The 19,955-nt window shown below is 34.0% G+C and overlaps 2 protein-coding genes across 3 annotated transcripts in view; both read right to left on the bottom strand.

Annotated features, from left to right (window-relative positions):
- Positions 1 to 2,863: 2,863 nt before the first annotated feature.
- On the bottom strand, positions 2,864 to 5,739 carry LOC124532865 (uncharacterized protein KIAA2013 homolog). Its single transcript, XM_047107977.1, has one exon. The coding sequence runs from the start codon at positions 5,565 to 5,567 to the stop codon at positions 3,681 to 3,683; it is 1,887 nt and encodes a 628-aa protein (XP_046963933.1). The 5' UTR covers positions 5,568 to 5,739; the 3' UTR covers positions 2,864 to 3,680.
- Positions 5,740 to 9,523: 3,784 nt separating this feature from the next.
- The window catches only part of LOC124532697 (carboxypeptidase D-like), a 39,173-nt gene continuing 28,741 nt past the window's right edge, over positions 9,524 to 19,955 (bottom strand). For both annotated transcript variants that reach the window (XM_047107722.1, XM_047107723.1), the window contains exons 15-22: positions 17,506 to 17,662; positions 16,075 to 16,741; positions 14,967 to 15,139; positions 13,599 to 13,737; positions 12,215 to 12,417; positions 11,691 to 11,790; positions 10,798 to 10,938; positions 9,524 to 9,770 (exon numbers count right to left, since the gene is read on the bottom strand). In XM_047107722.1, the coding sequence (XP_046963678.1) occupies positions 9,652 to 9,770; positions 10,798 to 10,938; positions 11,691 to 11,790; positions 12,215 to 12,417; positions 13,599 to 13,737; positions 14,967 to 15,139; positions 16,075 to 16,741; positions 17,506 to 17,662 (1,699 nt within the window). In that variant the 3' untranslated portion in view covers positions 9,524 to 9,651. The remainder of the gene's footprint in view (positions 9,771 to 10,797; positions 10,939 to 11,690; positions 11,791 to 12,214; positions 12,418 to 13,598; positions 13,738 to 14,966; positions 15,140 to 16,074; positions 16,742 to 17,505; positions 17,663 to 19,955) is intronic.

The following is a 19,955-nucleotide window of genomic DNA, read 5'->3' as shown; positions in this document are numbered from 1 at the left end:
AAAAAATTCATCGCGCTCATTTTTTGGCAGCGCACGAGCGTATTTGTGTTTAGTGTCTATCGTTAATGGGCAACGCATTTGCTGTAGTGAACCTGCGTTTAAGTTTTAGTGAGTGAGACTGTAAAATAGGCAAAGGGTCTGCTTAAATAGGGCGCAGTTATAAAAGCTCGCACAGGGCGCAGATAAGGCTATTTACAGTGTATATTGTATATATACATACACAGTATATATTGGTAAATTTTTACCATGGTTTAAAATATCATAATTCATCTTTCCTTACAAACTTCTTGATTGTTGTTAAATAAAAATATAATTTATTCAAGAAGGCTCTTACGAGCCATAAGCATTCACAAATTTGAAAATTAGGTATAGTACGATACAAATTAGTTCAAATTCAATAAAACCGATTACTGTCGCTTTATAAACCAATAGAAATAGTTGATGTACTGCAGCCGTTCGTCAATTGTCGATTTAAATAGAGTCCGAGCTCATTTCATAGATTGACGAGGAAAATACATTACAATAGAGCTACGCCAAAATATATTATTTTATTATTATTAGTCTGACGACTATAAAACTACTAAAACTAAAATACTTCAAGTGGCAGCCACTCCTACTAACTTAAAACAACTTTCTCTGATCCAGCTCGGAGCAAGGCCCACTGGATTACAATAAAGTTTAGGTTACGGCCTGGCAACGGGATTCGGCGGTGCGAACGGCGAATCGACAATTCGCGCGGCACCGTTTGCAGGCCACTGGCAGTGGCGTTCGTCGCCGCGACTATTATAAGGACTTCCGACGAAGTCGAATTTCTTTATCGAAATTTTCTCGATATTGCTTAGAAAGTAATCGTTTTTTGTTAGAAGACATAATGTTTGGAAGAAATTGTGGAGTGTATGATTAAAATTAAAATCGGTATATAGACGGAAAATTACTTATTCTTTCTTCCTACAATCTCTTTACTATATGCTTATATTTATGCCGTGGATGACTAGACTAGTATTTCAACAATAAAAGTCTCTGTGTTCATTTTTCGCCGCGAAAACAACTAAACTCGTTTGATCACGGCACCAATCCGCCGCGACTACCGCCGACTCCGTGGCGTGAGCCATACAGATTCATAGCTTTGCTTAGCTTGCAAGACGAAGCGTCTTGCAAGCAAAGCTATGAATCTTCTATCGCAACGCGCAAATATTGGCGTCGGCGAATTTCCCGTGGCCAAGCGGTTACACTAAAATGTTATAAATACAATACAAATAGCAACACTTATATACACATTACACAATTTTATTACAAAAAAATAAATGTCAGTATGGGGCTGGGGCCACATCTTTAAAAATCCAATATGTACCTACTTACCTGTTACAATAAGATGTAAAAGGAACGGGCAACGGCCTAGATTTTGTAAACTTAAATAAAAAAGAAATTAAAACGGCTGCCATACGTTTCTGATTCAACTTCGAAGACCATTATCAGCCAGTTTTTGAGCTTTTTCGACTGTGGAACAGAGGCTTCCTGTTAGGGGCGATAAAATAACATTCTTTTGAAGATTGATGATTCCTTAAAATACTAAATTAACGGTTACATTAATCTAATATTTGTTATTAGCTTCAAATTTTATTTTCTTATTTAAGAAAAACATCCAGGATGGATGTTTAATTTTGTCTTTAGTTTCAAACATTAAATTAGCTAATAATTTTCGGCTCTTAGATGCTGCAAGAATCCAATAGTTAATAATACTAAGATTTTGAATAGCTTTATTAAAACTACTGCAGTAACTCGTTCAATTACACAATATTGATTCCTACAGAAATCCCCTTTTAAAATGTACATATGTACATTTTTCCAGCAAAAATTTAAACTTTTCATGCAAACCTATTCATTGCTTTAAAAATTTTAATGTTGATGTGATTTTGTCTAATCTTCGGTGTTTACAAAATGTTTTAGAGATAAGATTAAAAATATGAAACTGTTTATAAATATATTGTTTTTAATATTGCAATAGAACCGGTCATTTGATTAAACTAAGAAATCGTAAAAAAAAAACAACAAAATTTGTCCATATACACTTTTTTTACAATATATTATGACATATTATGTGATATGGTCCACTCAATGATATTTTATTAAACAGATATGTTATATCCATACTAAACAACAGAAAAAGTGGTCCGCGCCGGCGACCGTTTATTTTAGTTTTAATTACACAAAACGTATTACTACGTAATTATGATGTATTATGACTTATTACTACATAAAACGACTAAGGCATACGTCCCAATTAGGACGTTTTCTAGTCTTCACTTTTTGCGCGTTAATAACATATCTGTTTACTAAATTTTCTGGAATTTAGGCACGAATAAGGCCACACAGTAAACATGCTTAATGTTCTTTTCGTACTTCTAGATATTTTATTCAAATGTAAACTGTTCAAAGTTGATATTAACATATCTATTTTATTTTGGCGTGAAGTGTTATTATCCGCCCATTGATAAAATATAAACTACTCGGATGGCTAATGGGTCCCCAAAATCAGGATCTAACATGTTTTACCCCTGTTCATACACTGGCTCCCATACTCGTAGAACCTATATCATGAGTACGGCCACCTATTCTTAATAAATATTGTGCAAGCCCGTTCAACCTAACTTGAAGGGTTTGGACAAATTCTATCACTATATAGGTATTTACTTATCATTCACATATTACAAGCTATACCTACCTTATCAATACATGACATGATTTTCATAACAAAAAAATTTGACATGGATAACTTTATCAAATATTTTATCAAGGAATTAGTCACCATTGTCCTGTACCTTTTAAAAGCGCAGTATTTGCTTTACAGAAATGAAACGATAAATAAATTCAACATACAATTGCCATTTTATTTAAAAATATACACCACAATCTTATAACAATATAACTATATCCATGTAGCATACAAATATGTACAATTTATAGAACTATTATTAAATAAATATTTATATTCAATATTAATTTTACATTCAGTTAAACTTTACAAAATCTATTTTTAGAATAAGACATAAAAAATTTGCGCAAATTCTATTAATCTATTTCTGTTGTAAGAAAATCTATTATTTATTTTAGAGATCAATAAGCAAACAACAGTTTAACAATATTTACATAATATATAATGACTTACTGTAGTAGTAATCGCTGTATTGATGAATTTTACATTTTATTTTAAATGATTATTGAACATTGTGGATCCATTCTGACTGTAATATGCAATAATGTGAACAGTTATGTTTTGCGTAACAGTATTAATGCTTTGAAAAAATTACTAATATTATGCAGTCGATGGCAGTGTTGCAGAAGCCAAATAACATTTAGCATATAAAGCTAGAACACATGTCCTATATCTTAAATCCATACACAAAATAAATACTGTGTGTTAGCAGTTTTGCTTAATAGCGGGGTGCATTTATATTGTAAATGTCGAACTACAAAAGCAACTCCCCCAGCATAAAATAACACAATAACTTGTGATAAAAGATTGGATTTACTCAGAATGCATGAGTGGGAAATAATGAACAAAGGGTTCTAAAGCATCCAAGAGTCATCATTTCCGTATACCCCAAAAACACTGAATACTGAAGCTGGCTGAAACCAACAAACAAGGAAACATTCATTTTTCAATATATCTTATATTCAATTTAAGCTTTATTGTACAATCTCTTGTAACTAATACTTGTGCCGCTATCGCAGAATTCATTCATAATAATCCTACAGAGGAATAAATGGAACATCACTATTAAAACTATTATTGACACCCAGAATAAGGGATTGAGTCCCCCGAGCGAGTGTCCATGTCTATGCAATGCAATGACATGATGTTCATGGGCTGGAGCCTCAACGACTTCATGTACGTGAATAGCATGTCTCAAATCTTCCATGTGTTGTTTATCAGCTGTTATATACAATATAGCAGTTAAAGGTTCGGTTAGTTTCACTGGGAAATATTTTCTATAAGGCCCTAGTTGTACCGGTGAATCCAAGCATCCGGCATCACACGCATAATATGTTCTGTCGGAGCGATCTAAGGCAACGAATATAGCTGCTTTATTGTCTTCCTGTAAAATCACACTTATGTTAACATGTGTCATATTTCCATAGTTTATCCTACGGAATAGAAAGTCTCTGTGTAATTTTGAGGGGTGGATGTTGTATTCTAGGTGTTGGTTGCTAAATCTTAAGCTACCAAAACTGAGAATCATAGCTTGATTCACTCCACTAGCACCGGCTTTTAAAAGATTATGACAGCCTTGCTTCTCCAATGTTAAGAGCCATATACTTGCAACTGTGTTTAAGTTTGTAAGGCTGTTTAGTGGTTTCCATAAATTGAAGGCATCTAACGTAGAATATCCTTCGTAGCATCCTTCAGAATATGTGAGAGTTCGAAGGATTTCCGACTTTGTATCCAACTTTATGTGATCCTCGTGTTCATAGCTCCTCACTTGTGATAGGATTGCATATATAGTAGCATTGATACGGTCTCCGTTAACAACACCGGTAGCTTTAGAATCAGATATATAAAAACCAGTATACCATAAACCTTGCCATACTCTAGTATGGTTTTCCCTTAATCTCCTTACAGCGGTTCTGTCCCCTGTTAGTGCTATTACTTTTTCCATTTCTGCAATTGCCTTCTTTTCAACGATATCCTTCTGCTTTGCATAATCAGACCTTTTAATAGGCTTACTGTATTGTACTGTAGTAAGAATTAAAAGATCTAAACCATCTCGTGCTTCAACTTGTATGATATTATTTAATTTTCTACAAACAACAGCCACGGCAATGACATTTTCAGTCTCTGGTAGTGTTATCATACCCGTTACTACTTCATATTCTTTAGCATCTACTCCTTGGTGTAGTTTTACAGTTTGTTTCACTGATGTGGACCAATCTGACAATCTAGGTACAGTTAAGTGTAGGCTTTTAGGAGCGTTTAGAGGATTATTTATTAAGATTTCTTGAACGAATAATGATGGAATAGTCCTGTGTGCGTAATATTGGTATGACACATGTAAACCAGTACTGCTGCACTGAAATCTATGCACAATACCCTTTTTATAGTCTACTAGAGTTGATTCTTTCATATCTAAATCATCTACTATATACAATGGATGATAGTAAACTGGTAACGACAACGTTCTTCCAAATTTAATATTTAAATGGGAATCATGTTCCAATGCCAGTCCTAACATACCATTTCCTACATAAGGCACATAGTTGTGACTTAATGATGATAGTGTTGCGGTTGATTCCAACCTTAAATAGGCATCATACTCGCTAAGAGCATCTTGGAAAGGGTTCAAAAAGTTCCGATGACATACGTTTTGGTTGCTCGTCAAGGAACTCTCAGTATTGAAGAGAGAGTTCATAATAGTTGGTCCGACGTAAAGTAATAAGAATATTAGCACTAAGATTAATATTACTAGCTTTTTCCTAGTTAAAGGACCGTCTGTAAGCCTGTTTATACGTCTAAATATTTCTCCGGCTCTTCGACTCATGTCGCTGAAGTTATTATTTGTTCTTTCCATTACAGATCCAGTATCTTTATTATCAAAATTTGTTTCATATAATTATATTCAAATGCTCACGTGCAGTTGTAAACAGTCATGATAAATACTCATAGCTGTGGCAAAATTGTAACAATAATTCCTATTTCCAACTTCACATTCACAATAAATAATCGCTAAAAGTCAAACGAAACACATGACGTCTCATAGATAATTTTGTTCCGCATTCGGATAGCTGTATCGAATTTTACCTTTTCAATCATAAATATATTAATAAATTTAAAGTTGTATAAAATTCAAATAAATAATGTGAAAATTATTTTAAGTAGTACTATCTTGGATTTGTCAGTGGTAATGTAATTTTACTTTAATATTACTACTCATTTTAATATAATTATATACTATTTATTTTAATATAATTTTACCAGGAAATATCACGAAAAATGTTTCGCCTCTCTATGCGATAATGTTTTTTCTTGGCATAAGCGTTTTATACAATTAATTAAAGATATAATTTTACTTTTATTTAAGATAGTTATTTTCTTTTATTTCTTGTAAATCTTCTTGAAAATCAGAAAAGCCTTTAGTCAATTCGTCTCGATTATAGGTTAACAAAAAGAAGAATTTGAAGTTATCAATCTTAGAGTAACGTATTAGCGTTCGATCTTCTCCTTTACCAATAACCGAAGGCCCCTAAAATAATTCCTCAAATTTAATCCATTAACTAAGGTTTTTACTATTAATATAATGTTGAAACTTGGTTGGGTTATTTTATGATGCTTATAATAAATCTTAGGTTTTATCATTCGATGTTTGTTTGTGGTATAATATGCCAAATGAGTTTGAATAAACTACATGTATTAACTGTACAAATACCTAAAAAAAAGGATCAAAACCCTGTTTGATTTTAAAAACGAAGAGGTCAAAATAAAAATCGAATATTTATTAAGACTTTTAATAATAATTATAAAACGATCACAATACGTTAATAAATAATTTATCAAAATACAAATATAATCAGAAGCTCTAAAAAGCACCAATATATTTCATAACAGTTTTAAATTATTTAAAATATATTTTTAGAATTATACGAAATAATACATAGCTCTAAAATTTTATACATGATTTTTAACCTGTATTACACGTCGTTTATCAAATTATTTTCAGTTAAAATTAAAATTTCGGAAGAAAATTATGCTGAATTTTACATAACTTCATATTATTAAATTTACGACGGTACTTAAAATTAATTTTACCATTAATTTATTATAAATATTTTCCACTTGATATGATATTTTACAATACAATAATAATATAAATAATACTTATATTTTAAACATTGTATATTTATGTTAATCTTATTTTATTATTGCTAGCAAGTATTGCTCCCTTATTAACGAGATTCACTATAAATTCATGTTTAATCTAACTATAAAAAATTACTCCTTTAAAACGTTAAAAGGCACATGGGTAATAATGAAATGGATCACATTATATAACTGCAATTCTTTTGTTGGTTATTTTTACAAACTATAGGTTATTTTTTGTAGTTCCGCCCAGATGCAAAAGCTTTATTTGAAAACTAACAATAATTATATAATTTATTGTTATTTAAACTAGCATTAGGCAAGATCACTTTACATAAAACTAAATAATTGAATATATTGGAAGAATATTACATGTAAATGAAGTACATTTAAATTACATAATATGTAATCCCATGTTTGCTAAGCCCTTTTATATTATAGATTATACAAAAACAGAATTATATAATATTATTTATATATAAACTAAGAGAATCAAGCAGGAATGTTATGGTTGCAATGGTTTTCAATTAATTATCCTTAAAGATTCAAGTGTATAATACTAATACTGTAATGCTTTATTTAGTATAATAGGAGCACAAACCCATACCATATCATTAAGAGCTACTAACTATTATTTTATTTACCCATATTTTTAATATACAGGTTAGTAAACTGGGAATTGTATATTGCTTATGTTAATAAATGAACCTTACATTGTTGTTATAGTAAAAATACAAATTTGTATTTTGTTAAAAAAAATAAGTAGTATCAACATCTAAGTAGTGTTTTTGGAATGATATATTGTTTGTTTTTTTAATGTCGTATCAAATCAATTAATTATTTATTTCAAATTTTAATACTGTTCGATAAATATATGAGGAGATCGACATCATATTAGATTTTTTTATTTAAAATAATATATAATTTTATATATGTATGTAAGTTAAATTAAATGCGGTTCCACATTCGCGCTGAGAACAACAGGATATATTTTGCGTCCGTCCGGCTAGTAGACATTTTTTCTCTTATCTATTGTAAATTTAAATAAATAACTTCTTGCCACTTGCATATAGTGGCTTTTTTAAGGTACATGCTTGTTGTATTTGCACCCCAAACATTACAAGGGGTTACGGTTTTGCTATAGATTAATTTCTTACGTTAGCGTCCAAGAAATTAGTATTTCAGTGTTCATGCATGAATGAGTAATCTAAACTTAACTGTATCTCTAAATTATTGCGTATTTAAAAGCTGAAGTTATTAGACTCTACATTTGGTAGATATTAACGAGAGTCTAGAGCCTGCTTAATTATTATATATGAAAAACAAAGGAATGGTTCATCATTTACAAATCTAAGTATTTGAGACAAATATTGTACTATAGAGAAAAGGTATTTTTGTAATCAATAAAGTGTAAATTAAGGTTCTGTATATTGCTAGTTTTAGATTTATATAACTAACTCATCTTTACATCAAGTTATGAATTAATATCCTACTTACGTTTGACAGTTTAGTAACGGCGGTTTAAACTTAACACGGTGTTAAACCGCGATAAATAAATAAATAGGATTTAAAAAAGCGTCTAAACCGTCTGTCTGTAAGCAATATAATTCTTTTGATAAAAAAAAAATCTTGTGACATAAGCACCATCTCCCAATGTTAAGAATATGTTCAATTATATCAAAATACGTAAAGACAAGTTATTATAACTGAAAAATTAATTAGTAAATTTAATCGCACATTAGACAATTAACATTAGCTAATAGTTTAGCCGATCTTCTTAATTATACGACGAAGAGTATGTGTGACAGTGGCATTAATTATAATGTAATTTATTTGTATTAGGGATCCTAAGAGATATGAACTTATAAGACACTTGTATTCTGAGTTTTTAATTAAAAGCTATTTTGATTGTGACTGTACTAGGATAAACACATGTATAATGTGATTGAATGTAGATAAAGTACCTGTAAATGGGGGGTTGTTGAAACCACTTTTTGTATTAGGGTGGGGGGATATGTTTTGTGTTCTCAAGATTTGTTTTATTTTTGACGATGAAGACTTTACTCGATCGAACTCAACTACACTAACAATTATTGAAGGAGGCTTATCATTACACAAGAGTGTGCGCACATTGAGAATCGCTGTTTATTAATGTCATATACAGGGTTTTTCAGCGCCTTTTCTATAGTTTGTTTTGTTCGCGTTAAGAATGCAGTGAATTGTCATTGTTTACCGTCTTTACTCCGCCCCCTGACCAATCAAATCTTTTTTAACAGCAGGGTGAAGGTGTATGCATATTTGTGTTAAAATTCCAACAAATTATATTTGTTTTAAAGACAAAGTATAATGAACTTAAAAAATACACATTAAAATAAAATATCGAATTGGGGTGTTTAATCAACAAAATTCTTAACACTATATACAATCGTTTGCGAATCTTTTCATCGCGATGTAGAAATTTACATATTTTGACATAACGTCATATTGTGAATAAATTTAATATAAATTTATAAATAAACAAAATTTAAATTATAAAAATAAAAATATCAGTTAATAATTAATTAAATGTGAACTTGACTTTGTAATTTGAAAAGCTTTGATTGGTCAAAGGGGGCGGAGTCAGGCCGGTAAAGAATGACAACTCACTGCATTCTTAACGCGAACAGGCTATAGTACGATTTATATGCGCACTTACTTGGGACGGTATTAAAATAAAGTAGGTAAATATAGTTCAATAATCCAAGCTCTGAATGGAAGACTGTCAGCAGAACAATTACAGCATGAGACTCTAGACGGTTCTACTCATCGTTAGCTGGTTTCCACTCGCGTTCTGATCTGAGGAGTACGATGTCTTCCTCCGAATCTGTCTCGGACGGCGGTAAATCTTCTTCATCGTAGTATGGCTTCCTGACAATATCTATTTATAAAATTAAAATTAGATTTGATTAATCTTAAAAAAATATGTTTCCAATAAAATTACTTATATTGTCCATTCGGTACGTAACTTTAGGTAACCACGTTGCATATGTTTATTTAATTGTAGAATATAAGAAGTTTTAAGTACTTTTTTTTTTTAATTTTGTAGCAATGTTGCAGTACCCACTGCTACCGTTAGTATCATGATTTTATCGTACTCAGGGCAAGCTCTACATAACGGTTTTTTTAGTTTTGTTTTCTAGAATACTCTCTTTAGAAACGAATTTATAAGTTATTCAATGCCACAGATATTTTATTAGGTCAATTGTTTTTTTTTTATGGTATAGGTTGGTGGACGAGCATATGGACCACCTGATGGTAAGTGGTCACCATCACCCATAGACAATGACGCTGTAAGAAATATTAACTATTCCTTACATCGTCACTGCGCCACTAACCTTGGGTTATGTCCAAAGTTATTATGTCCCTTGTGCCTGAAGTTACGCTGGCTCACTCACCCTTCAAACCGGAACACAACAATACTGAGTACTGTTATTTGGCGGTAGAATAACCGATGAGTGGGTGGTATCTACCCAGACGGGCTTGCACAAAGCCCTACCACCAAGTATAGTACGACACAACTTAGATGTCGCATCGGCAAAATTCGTAAAACCGATCACATCCGAATTGAGTACGCTATACCAAATTATCAATAGTTATTTCTCATGCGAATATGATCTTTGCACAAACGTAATAACTTGTAATATCATATGACCTAATATATTAGTCAATTTGACACGTGGATTTACATGTACTTGCTTTCTCTGACGCGTGAATCTATAGCGACGAATAGCGTCGAATGGCGCGATAGGGAGCTATTTCTATTGGTTGTATAAATCGGCAGTAATCGGTTTTAATTTCATTCCATTGCATTTTCCGATGCTACATCTAATTTGTGTCGTACTATAATCAATTATTCGTTGTGGGCAGATTCCTGGCATATCCTATGGTGTATGTGGCAGGCTCACCGTAGGTGTCGTCGTCGCACAGTGGGCGCTTGTCGTCGGACGGTAGCTGCACGAAGTGGTAGTCGCGCCGCGCTAACTGTGCGCGCTGTCGCGCCGAGAAGCACCACGCGCCCGCCACCACCACCGCCACGCCCACCACACCTGCCACACACGCAAAATCTTAACATTCTTTATTCTAATGACGACCTCCGTGGTCGAGTGGTTTGTACACCGGTTTTCATGGTACGCCACTCTGAGGTCCCGGGTTCGATTCCCGGCCGAGTCGATGTAGATTACCATTAGTTTTCTATGTTGTCTTGGGTCTGGGTGTTTGTGGTACCGTCGTTACTTCTGATTTCCATAACACAAGTGCTTCAGCTACTTACATTGGGATCAGAGTAATGTATGTGATGTTGTCTCATATTTATTATTTATTTATTATTCAAGATAATTCATAAATGCACTCTACAATTTTCATGTCAGAAAGTAAATTCTATAGCAAAGTACACAATCATAGTTGTTTTTTTTTTATAAAAAGATCAATTTTGCGACAAATTGCGAATATACTTATTATTATTGCGTCACTATATGGGTATTACGCAACTGTTAAGTATACTCTTTTAAAACATTCCAAATAACATTTTGACCTTCAAAAAGATACTTAGATCGAAAAGATTTTTTTTGAAGAATGAAATCAATTTCAATGTCTAAAATGAAGTGATCTGATTAGATATATAGAATATAAAAGTTTCAGAGCATAGATTCTACCGAAAGGCACCAGCCTGAAACTCAAAAAACCTGTGGCGAATCGTGTCAACTAATAACACTGGTTTGTTAGTAAATACGCAGCTTTATTGCAGAGGATTGTGGAACAGTCCCAAGTGTATAAATGGCTTGGATTTAAATAGACATACCTGCTACCATGACGAAAACGAAACGAGACATCCCGAGTATATTGTCGTCTTTTTCCAACTTGAGTAGAACGTTCGGTGTGACATTATCTTTACTATTTATCTGAAAACATTCATTCATATTTATTTGGCTTATTAAGATAAAGTGAGATAGACACGAGAGAGTGAGAGCCGAGATGGTCCAGTGGTTAGAACGCGTGCATCTTAACCGATGATTGCGGCTTCAAACCCAGGCAAGCACCGCTGATTCATGTGCTTGATTTGTCTTTATAATTCATCTCGTGCTCAGCGGTGAAGGAAAACATCGTGAGGAAACCTGCATGTGACAAATTTCATAGAAATTCTGCCACATGTGTATTCCACCAAGACGCATTGGAACAGCGTGGTGGAATATGTTCCATACCTTCTCCTCAAAGGGAGAGGAGGCCTTTAGCCCAGCAGTGGGGATTTACAGGCTGTTGTTGTTGAGATAGACACATTAATTGACCTTATGTTAGAACGAGATAGCTATATATTTGTAAGCTCACCTTAACGTGTCTATTCTTCGTAATGAAACCATCATTAGCGGCTGATATCATTAGTTCGTGTCCCATGTACGTGACAGGCAGCGTGATCACGTACCGACCGTATTGGTCACTGGTGTTGGAAGATATCGGTCGTTTGGAATCCAAGGGGAAGACTGTCAGTTCTGTTTTAGGGAGGGGGGCGCTGTCTCGGTCCAGGGATAAACCTATGAGGATATAAATTATTGAACATTTTTGATACCCGTGGGTAGAGTGCAAATATACAACAGATAGAGTAATACCAGATATAAAAAATAGTATATTAATTCTGTTCGCTAAAAATAGTATTAATATTAAATATTTATTTAAAATTAATTCAAACTTATTGTAGGTTGATGCAATTTGTTGGTACTATTTTTAGTAAGTTTAATAAAATATTATATTGGAACAATAACCAATTTGTATTTTATTTTGCTGTCCTTACTCGTAGTCCTCTTACGCACACTGGAGACATATTCTATGCACGAGAGTTACTCATACTAATGCAAACCGACAATTTGACTTGACAAATCAAATTCCTCCATTGAATACAGAAGCATTACTTCTACTTTCTTAAGTATTACTTACTAAATGATTGACATTCACTGGTCAGGAATCTGAATAGAACCGGCGAAAGCAACTTAGTAGGTCTTTTGTTCCGCTAATAATTAGTGATTATTTACAAATATTGAATATCAAAAAAGATATAACAAGAAGATAATCGCTTCGTTCTAAAGGTTTGCTATCAATCAAAGATCTATACTATAATTGTACGGTCTTTAGTAATTAGTTCAAGATCCCTAACATATAATTTTGTCTTAAATTTTCGCGATTACACATTGATATAAAACTAGATATAACGGATTTGAATCGCGTATATTAATTATTTTTAACATCCCGACGTTTCGAGCACTTTACTGCGATTGTGGTCACGGTTAGACTAAGGTGACATTTGTCTATTTGAAGAACAAGGAAATCGTTGGCGGTAGTTGTTAATAATATTTCCTTTGTTGAAACGTCGGGATGTTAAAAGTAATTAATATACGCGATGTTGTCTTAAATTTTCGCGATTATTACACATTTAAATAAAACTAATAATAACGGATGAATCGCGTATATTAATTATCTTTTTTTTTTTTAAACATCCCGACGTTTCGAGCACTTTGCAGTGTCCGTGGTCGCGGGTAGACTAAGATGACATTTGTCTATTTGAAGAACAAAGGAAATATTATTAACAACTAGCAGTTGTAAAATAATAAGTAAAAATAATTAATATACGCGATTCATCCGTTATAATTAGTTTTATTTAAATTTTAATATACGCGATTCAAATCCGTTATAGCTAGTTTTATATCCCTAACATAATTACCGGTAATGTACACAGTGTCCGGATCCTTTGGGATGGGGATGTCCTCGAACTGCCCGCCGGGGATTTCCTCGGCGTTCATCCTGCGAAGAACGACGTCCTTCTGCTTCACGACTCCTTCCACCACGCGCCACGTCAGCGTCTGCGGACACATATGATGTATTGTAAGCCTACCTATTTATATATATAAAATAGATATATATTTTTAAAGGATCATTAGGTAAATTGTGTATAATATAAGCTAAATAATAAGTCATAATTATCTAATTATAGAGTTTTATTGTGTAAAATAACACTTATTATTAATTTAAAATAATTACTAATAAATATATTTAAAATAGAAACACTAGACAAATAAACTAATTAAAAAAGCAGTATGATGGACAATGTGGGTAGAAGCACGCAGAATGTTCTCGAAAAGTTATACGGACGCGTCGAAATTGTAGAGAAAGAAAATAAAATTGTAAAAGTGTAAACCAGTGTGTTTCAATTATTAAAAGTTCTAGCTAAACTGGAAATGTGACTTCAGTATGTAAAAGTAAAGTAAAAAGTAAAGTAAAGTAAAGTAACAGCCTGTACATTTCCCACTGCTGAGATAAGGCCTCCTCTTCCATTGAGGAGAGGGTTTGGAACATATTCCACCACGCTGTTCCAATGCGGGTTGGTGGAACGCACATGTGGCAGAATTTCGATGAAATTAGACACATGCAGGTTTCCTCACGATGTTTTCCTTCACCGCCGAGCACGAGATGAATTATAAACACAAATTAAGCACATATATATAGTGGTGCTTGCCTGGGTTTGAACCCGCAATCATCGGTTAAGATGCACGCGTTCTAACCGCTGGGTCATCTCATTAATACCTGTTGACTTCCAGGCAGGATATATTAATTGAAATAATTGTATTAACTAACATGACTGAATTTTTTTAAATGTTGAAAAAGAGTAACTAGTGAGTTTCTTGCCGGTTCTTCTCGGTAGGATCTACCTTCCGAACCGGTGGTAGCTTCGCTTAATTGTTAAATGACGATTCAAAAGTGCTTGTAAAAGCCCACTTGAATAAAGTATAAATAATAAATATGAGACAACATCGCATACATTACTCTGATCCCAATGTAAGTAGCTGAAGCACTTGTGTTATGGAAACCAGAAGTAACGATACCACAAACACCCAAACCCGAGACAACATAGAAAACTATTGGTAATCTACATCGACTCCGCCGGGAATCGAACCCGGGACCTCTGAGTAGCGTACCCATGAAAACCGGTGTACACACCACTCGACCGAGGAGGTCGTCAAAATATATTTTGATTTTATTTGATATGGTGGTACACTCTAGAAGTCATGCGGGTATCAGCGGAGGTAGTCACCTGGTCGCGGTAGCCGTGGCAGCGCACGATGACGCGGTAGTCGGCGGGCGGTAGCAGTGCGCGGTAGTGCGCGCGGTTCTGCGACGCGCGGTACTGGCGCGCGCTGCCCGCTACCGCCAGCACGGCACCGCGCATGGCGCCGCCCTGCTCGTTGCGCACGAAGCCCGCCACGCCTGTACACACGCCACACGGGTAAATGGGGGGGGGGGGGTTCAAATGAAAAGTATAGTACGACACAAATTAGATGTAGCATCGGAAAATGCAATGGAATGAAAATAAAACCGATTACTGCCGATTTACACAACCAATAGAAATAGCTCCCTATCGCGCCATTCGACGCTATTCGTTGCTATAGATTGTCGCGTCAGACAAAGCAAGTGCATGTAAATCGACGCGTCAAATTGACGAATATATTACTCGTACTCGATTCGGATGTGATCGGTTTTACGAATTTTGCCGATGCGACATCTAAGTTGTGTCGTACTATACATATTTAGCTTTTAAGCAAAAATCCAGTCTCGTTTAATACAGAGTATGGGCAAGTGCACGTGAACAGAAATGTCGTAAGCACGAACGAATATGACTCTGCACTTCGTAGTACGAACTAATTTATATATTAATTTCACTTGAAACGGATTTTTAAATTACAGTGCAGTTGTGTTCTAACAAATTACGCACTAAACGATCGTGCTCAAAAATTACGTGACATTATGAATCGTCTTTTTCCCTGTACCAAAATAATACTAACAACAGAACAAAGCGATCAGTGATAATACAACAACAACAGCCTGTAAATTCCCACTGCTGGGCTAAAGGCCTAACGGAGAGGAGGCCTTCTTCTAAAAACATATTCCACCACGCTGTTCCAATGCGGGTTGGTGGAATACACATGTGGCAGAATTTCTATGAAATTTGTCACATGCAGGTTTCCTCACGATGTTTTCCTTCACCGCTGAGCACGAGATGAATTATAAAGACAAATTAAGCACATGAATCAGCGGTGCTTGCCTGGGTTTGACGCCGCAATCATCAGTTAAGATGCACGCGTTCTAACCACTGGGCCATCTCGACTCGAGTGGTAATACATTTGCAAGAAACAATCACTAACCAGTATTGGCCTGTTCGATGAACTTCATGATTCCTCTCAGGTTGTTCCTCCAGGTCCAGGCGATATCCTTCTCCAGTGGCATCTTGCAGCAGCTCAGGCCGACCGACACTATTGGCACATTGAACCTCTCGTATATCAAATCCAGAAGATTTTCGTGCTGCACGTTCAAAGTCTCCTTGCACGGGTATTTGTTACTCGGCGTCCTGTAATCTTGGTACTTGTGAGCGAATTTCTCGTATATATCTTTGGAGAAATTTGGTATGGTCACATCTTCGCTGCCGGAGCCTAAATCAAGTATCAAATCGAATCGTTCTGACTCCAATAGGCCAACGAATGCTTTCTCCCTCGTGTAGTTCGATAGAGGATTCAAATTCTTCTTCGTCAAGTAGCTGTAGAGGCTGCTTCCGAATTCTTCTTCCATAACATCGAGGTCACATTTCTCAGTATGGTCGTAGAGGTTCAGTACTTTGCCGAACAATGGGTCCAGATTTGGTATGAAGTGTAGCACGGCGTTTTTCAATAGTTGTTTGTGTATGGGTTCGCCGATTTGGTAGGCTGTGCAAATATGCCGCGCAAAATTCAGCAGCATCTCTTGACCTAGAGGCTGTGAGCCGTACAGGTTGCTTATGAGAGCGATGTGGAATTTCGTCTCTTCCGGAGATCCAGCCTGGAAAGGATACTCTATTTTAGTATTGTTTTCATATGGCTATCACAGTTGACTTCGGAGTTAATTATTTTTTATTACTAATGAATTGGTTTAAAAAATATTAATAAAAAACATTTATTTTTCAATACCAAAGATTATTATGTAGGCGTTGAAATCAGATAGGGTAGTTTAAGTTTATTTGCTTGACATGACTTTGTTATTTCTTTCACTGTAGAAGATATATTCGGAAGCGTCGGTTAACATCTACACAAATAATAACACTATTTTTGTTCGGAATGAGACTTTCTTGGATACACAGCTAATACTTTAAAGAGTTACTTAGTGATGACTTACAAATATATGTACCGATAATATAACTTTATTATAAGAGAATTCTGTTCCAAGCAAACTTTAATACAGTCTTACAAGAACTACCCTCTTCTCAAACAGGACCGAGCGGAATCATATAAATACGGCAGAACGCTTAGTAACGGGTTAATGTTCGGTTGACTGTCGGTCGATTAGGGTCGAGTCTGTTTATATCAGTCGTGGTATTTACTGTTCTTACATACTTACATACTGATTAACCGTCTATGTATTGAAATATTCTTGTAACCGATTAAAGTTATGTCGTGATTGTAATTGTGTTCAATTATAAATAAATAAAGATTTGTAAAGTATAGGTTAGTTATTCGTGTTATATTTTTTGTTTATTTAATTAATCATAGGGTTTGTTAAAATAATGATCTGATAATAATTAATTGATTATTGCATTCAGCACTCACGTCATCGGTTATCTTGAGCTCGTGCAGCGTGGCCGTCTTCATGCTGTCTCCGGCGCGGAACTCCGCGATGTCCGGGAACCTGTTCTCCAGCTCAGCCAACTCCGAGTACATCTCCAGCGGCGTGTGGTAGCGCGTGTTCATTATATTGTCCAGAACGCTATGTTACAAGATATATTTATTAAGTAAACTACTCGAGTCGAACTCAAACTCAAATAACTTTATTCATTTTTTTTTTTATGGTATAGGTTGGCGGACGAGCATATGGGCCACCTGATGGTAAGTGGTCACCATCACCCATAGACAATGACGCTGTAAGAAATATTTACTATTCCTTACATCGTCACTGCGCCACTAACCTTGGGAACTAAGATGTTATGTCCCTTGTGCCTGTAGTTACACTGGCTCACTCACCCTTCAAACCGGAACACAACAATACTGACTACTGTTATTTGGCGGTAGAATAACTGATGAGTGGGTGGTACCTACCCAGACGGGCTCGCACAAAGCCCTACCACCAATATAGAAGCATTACACTTTCTTATTGATGGTCAATTGAAACACTACCACCGATTCGGAAAAGAAAACACCCTGACCTGAGAAGAACCGGCGAAAGAAACTCAGCGGGTTTCTTTTTTTTTTGTTTGTCTCACATATTATATAAACAATTTAATATGAGATGAAATAGCCAGGAGGCGATCGTTTCATTCCCAAGGTGTGCTTGGGAATGAAACGATGAGTGTTTGTTAATATTTGGTTTGAAGGTATTTGGCGAAAACAGCGCCATCTATAATAGGTACAACACAACAAGGATTATAACGATTTTTTGATAAACACTTTTAGTTAAATTTAATTATTTTATATTACATTCAAAAATAGAACTGTTGTTTTTTTGTATTCAATAGTATATTCTTTTTTTTTTTATAATATCCGGTTAGGCATATGACTCCACTCCACTCCACCTGATGGTAAGTGGAAATGGAATCCAAACGCGAAGAAGACTAGTACGCACAGCAAGAATGAAATTAAAAAAAAATCCCTCTGTAAAGATTTAGAATCTCACTCAAAACAATATATAAAGATATAAAAGCTTCTGTACATGATGAGCTCCTTTCCTTCTCGATGGCTATGCCAATTTGTGTGTATTCGAGGCCGATGGTTTAGATTGGCTTCGATAGGTGCGGTCGGGAAGTAAGTTATTATTATATTGGCTATTTGACAATGCGTAAAATAAATTGTGAATTATTGTAATCAGTGTATATTATGAGTTTAAAAATTGTTATTTACTAACGAAACTTGAAAATAATACTTAGTTTATTCATAAATCAATAAATAAAAATTCATTTTTTCAAACGTTTGTCACGTGACACAAAACGCTCCTGATTGGCCGGGCTTATGATGAAGTCACTTTCTTGTAAACCTTGCTTTTCTACTATATGTACCACAGATTAAAATACAGCAAAGTGACGTCACCGACCCCATTGCAGCGCCATATTGTTCAAGTAGCGTTTTCGCGCACTATTTAAATATGGAATTTTTAATATGATATTTTTCGGCAAATATGTACTAGAAATAAAAAAAAACAACTTTTACTGGGATCCTTAACCTCTCCTAAATAATATAAAATGGATTTTATTAAAAACCAGTCAAATAGCCTATTGATTATTAATACACAAATCTATGTCTTTATAAAATAGTTTATGTTATGTTAATAATTAATAATGGATTTCTACAAATTTAAACGTCAGTAATTCAAAAATACATTGTATAAAAGTGCCTAAAACTTGTTGCCTATGTTATAAACATATTATTACTAAACATTTTTTTAATGATTATCTGTATAAAATAATAAAATTAATAGTACCAATATCAAGCAGTAAATAGACAATGAGAAAGAAATTTATTATTATAGACATGAAATTTATTTTTACAAAATAAATATAATATAATGGAATATGTGAATTGAAGCAAAAATGAACGGAAGGAAACATGCTTATAACTTAACAATGTCTAATATAATACTAGTTTACTTTTTACTTTTGATATATTATAATAATAATTAAAGATAATTAACAAGGCAATGGGAATAAAATTATAATTATTTAATGTTATGAAGTACGTAATGTAAACTGAAGAGTAATTAGTACGTGCAGACAGTTAGTTCGAAACAATACACAAACGCCAGTACATACATATATTTCTTTACATACATAATAATAAATCAATCATAAATATATTTGTAAAAAAAGGCAATAGCGCTCTTTAAAGAATAAAGAAATGTGTTCAAAAGATGCTTGTATTATTTTTAATATATAATTATAGATTAATAAAACTTGTAAATCAGAGACGTATGCACAAAATAATTATCTAAGTATTGTATACTCTGTGACAATTATAAATATATATAGAAACATAATACATACTCTCTATGGAATGTAAGTATATAAATAAAA

This window comes from Vanessa cardui, chromosome 10, assembly GCF_905220365.1.
Source record: "Vanessa cardui chromosome 10, ilVanCard2.1, whole genome shotgun sequence".
Taxonomy (NCBI): domain Eukaryota; kingdom Metazoa; phylum Arthropoda; class Insecta; order Lepidoptera; family Nymphalidae; genus Vanessa; species Vanessa cardui.
Note: the sequence above shows the minus strand (reverse complement) of the source record. Positions and strands in the feature narration are given on the sequence as shown.

Excerpts from the sequence above, each read along its gene's own strand:
- LOC124532865 (XM_047107977.1), bottom strand. The coding sequence starts at position 5,567 with ATGGAAAGAACAAATAATAACTTCAGCGACATGAGTCGAAGAGCCGGA.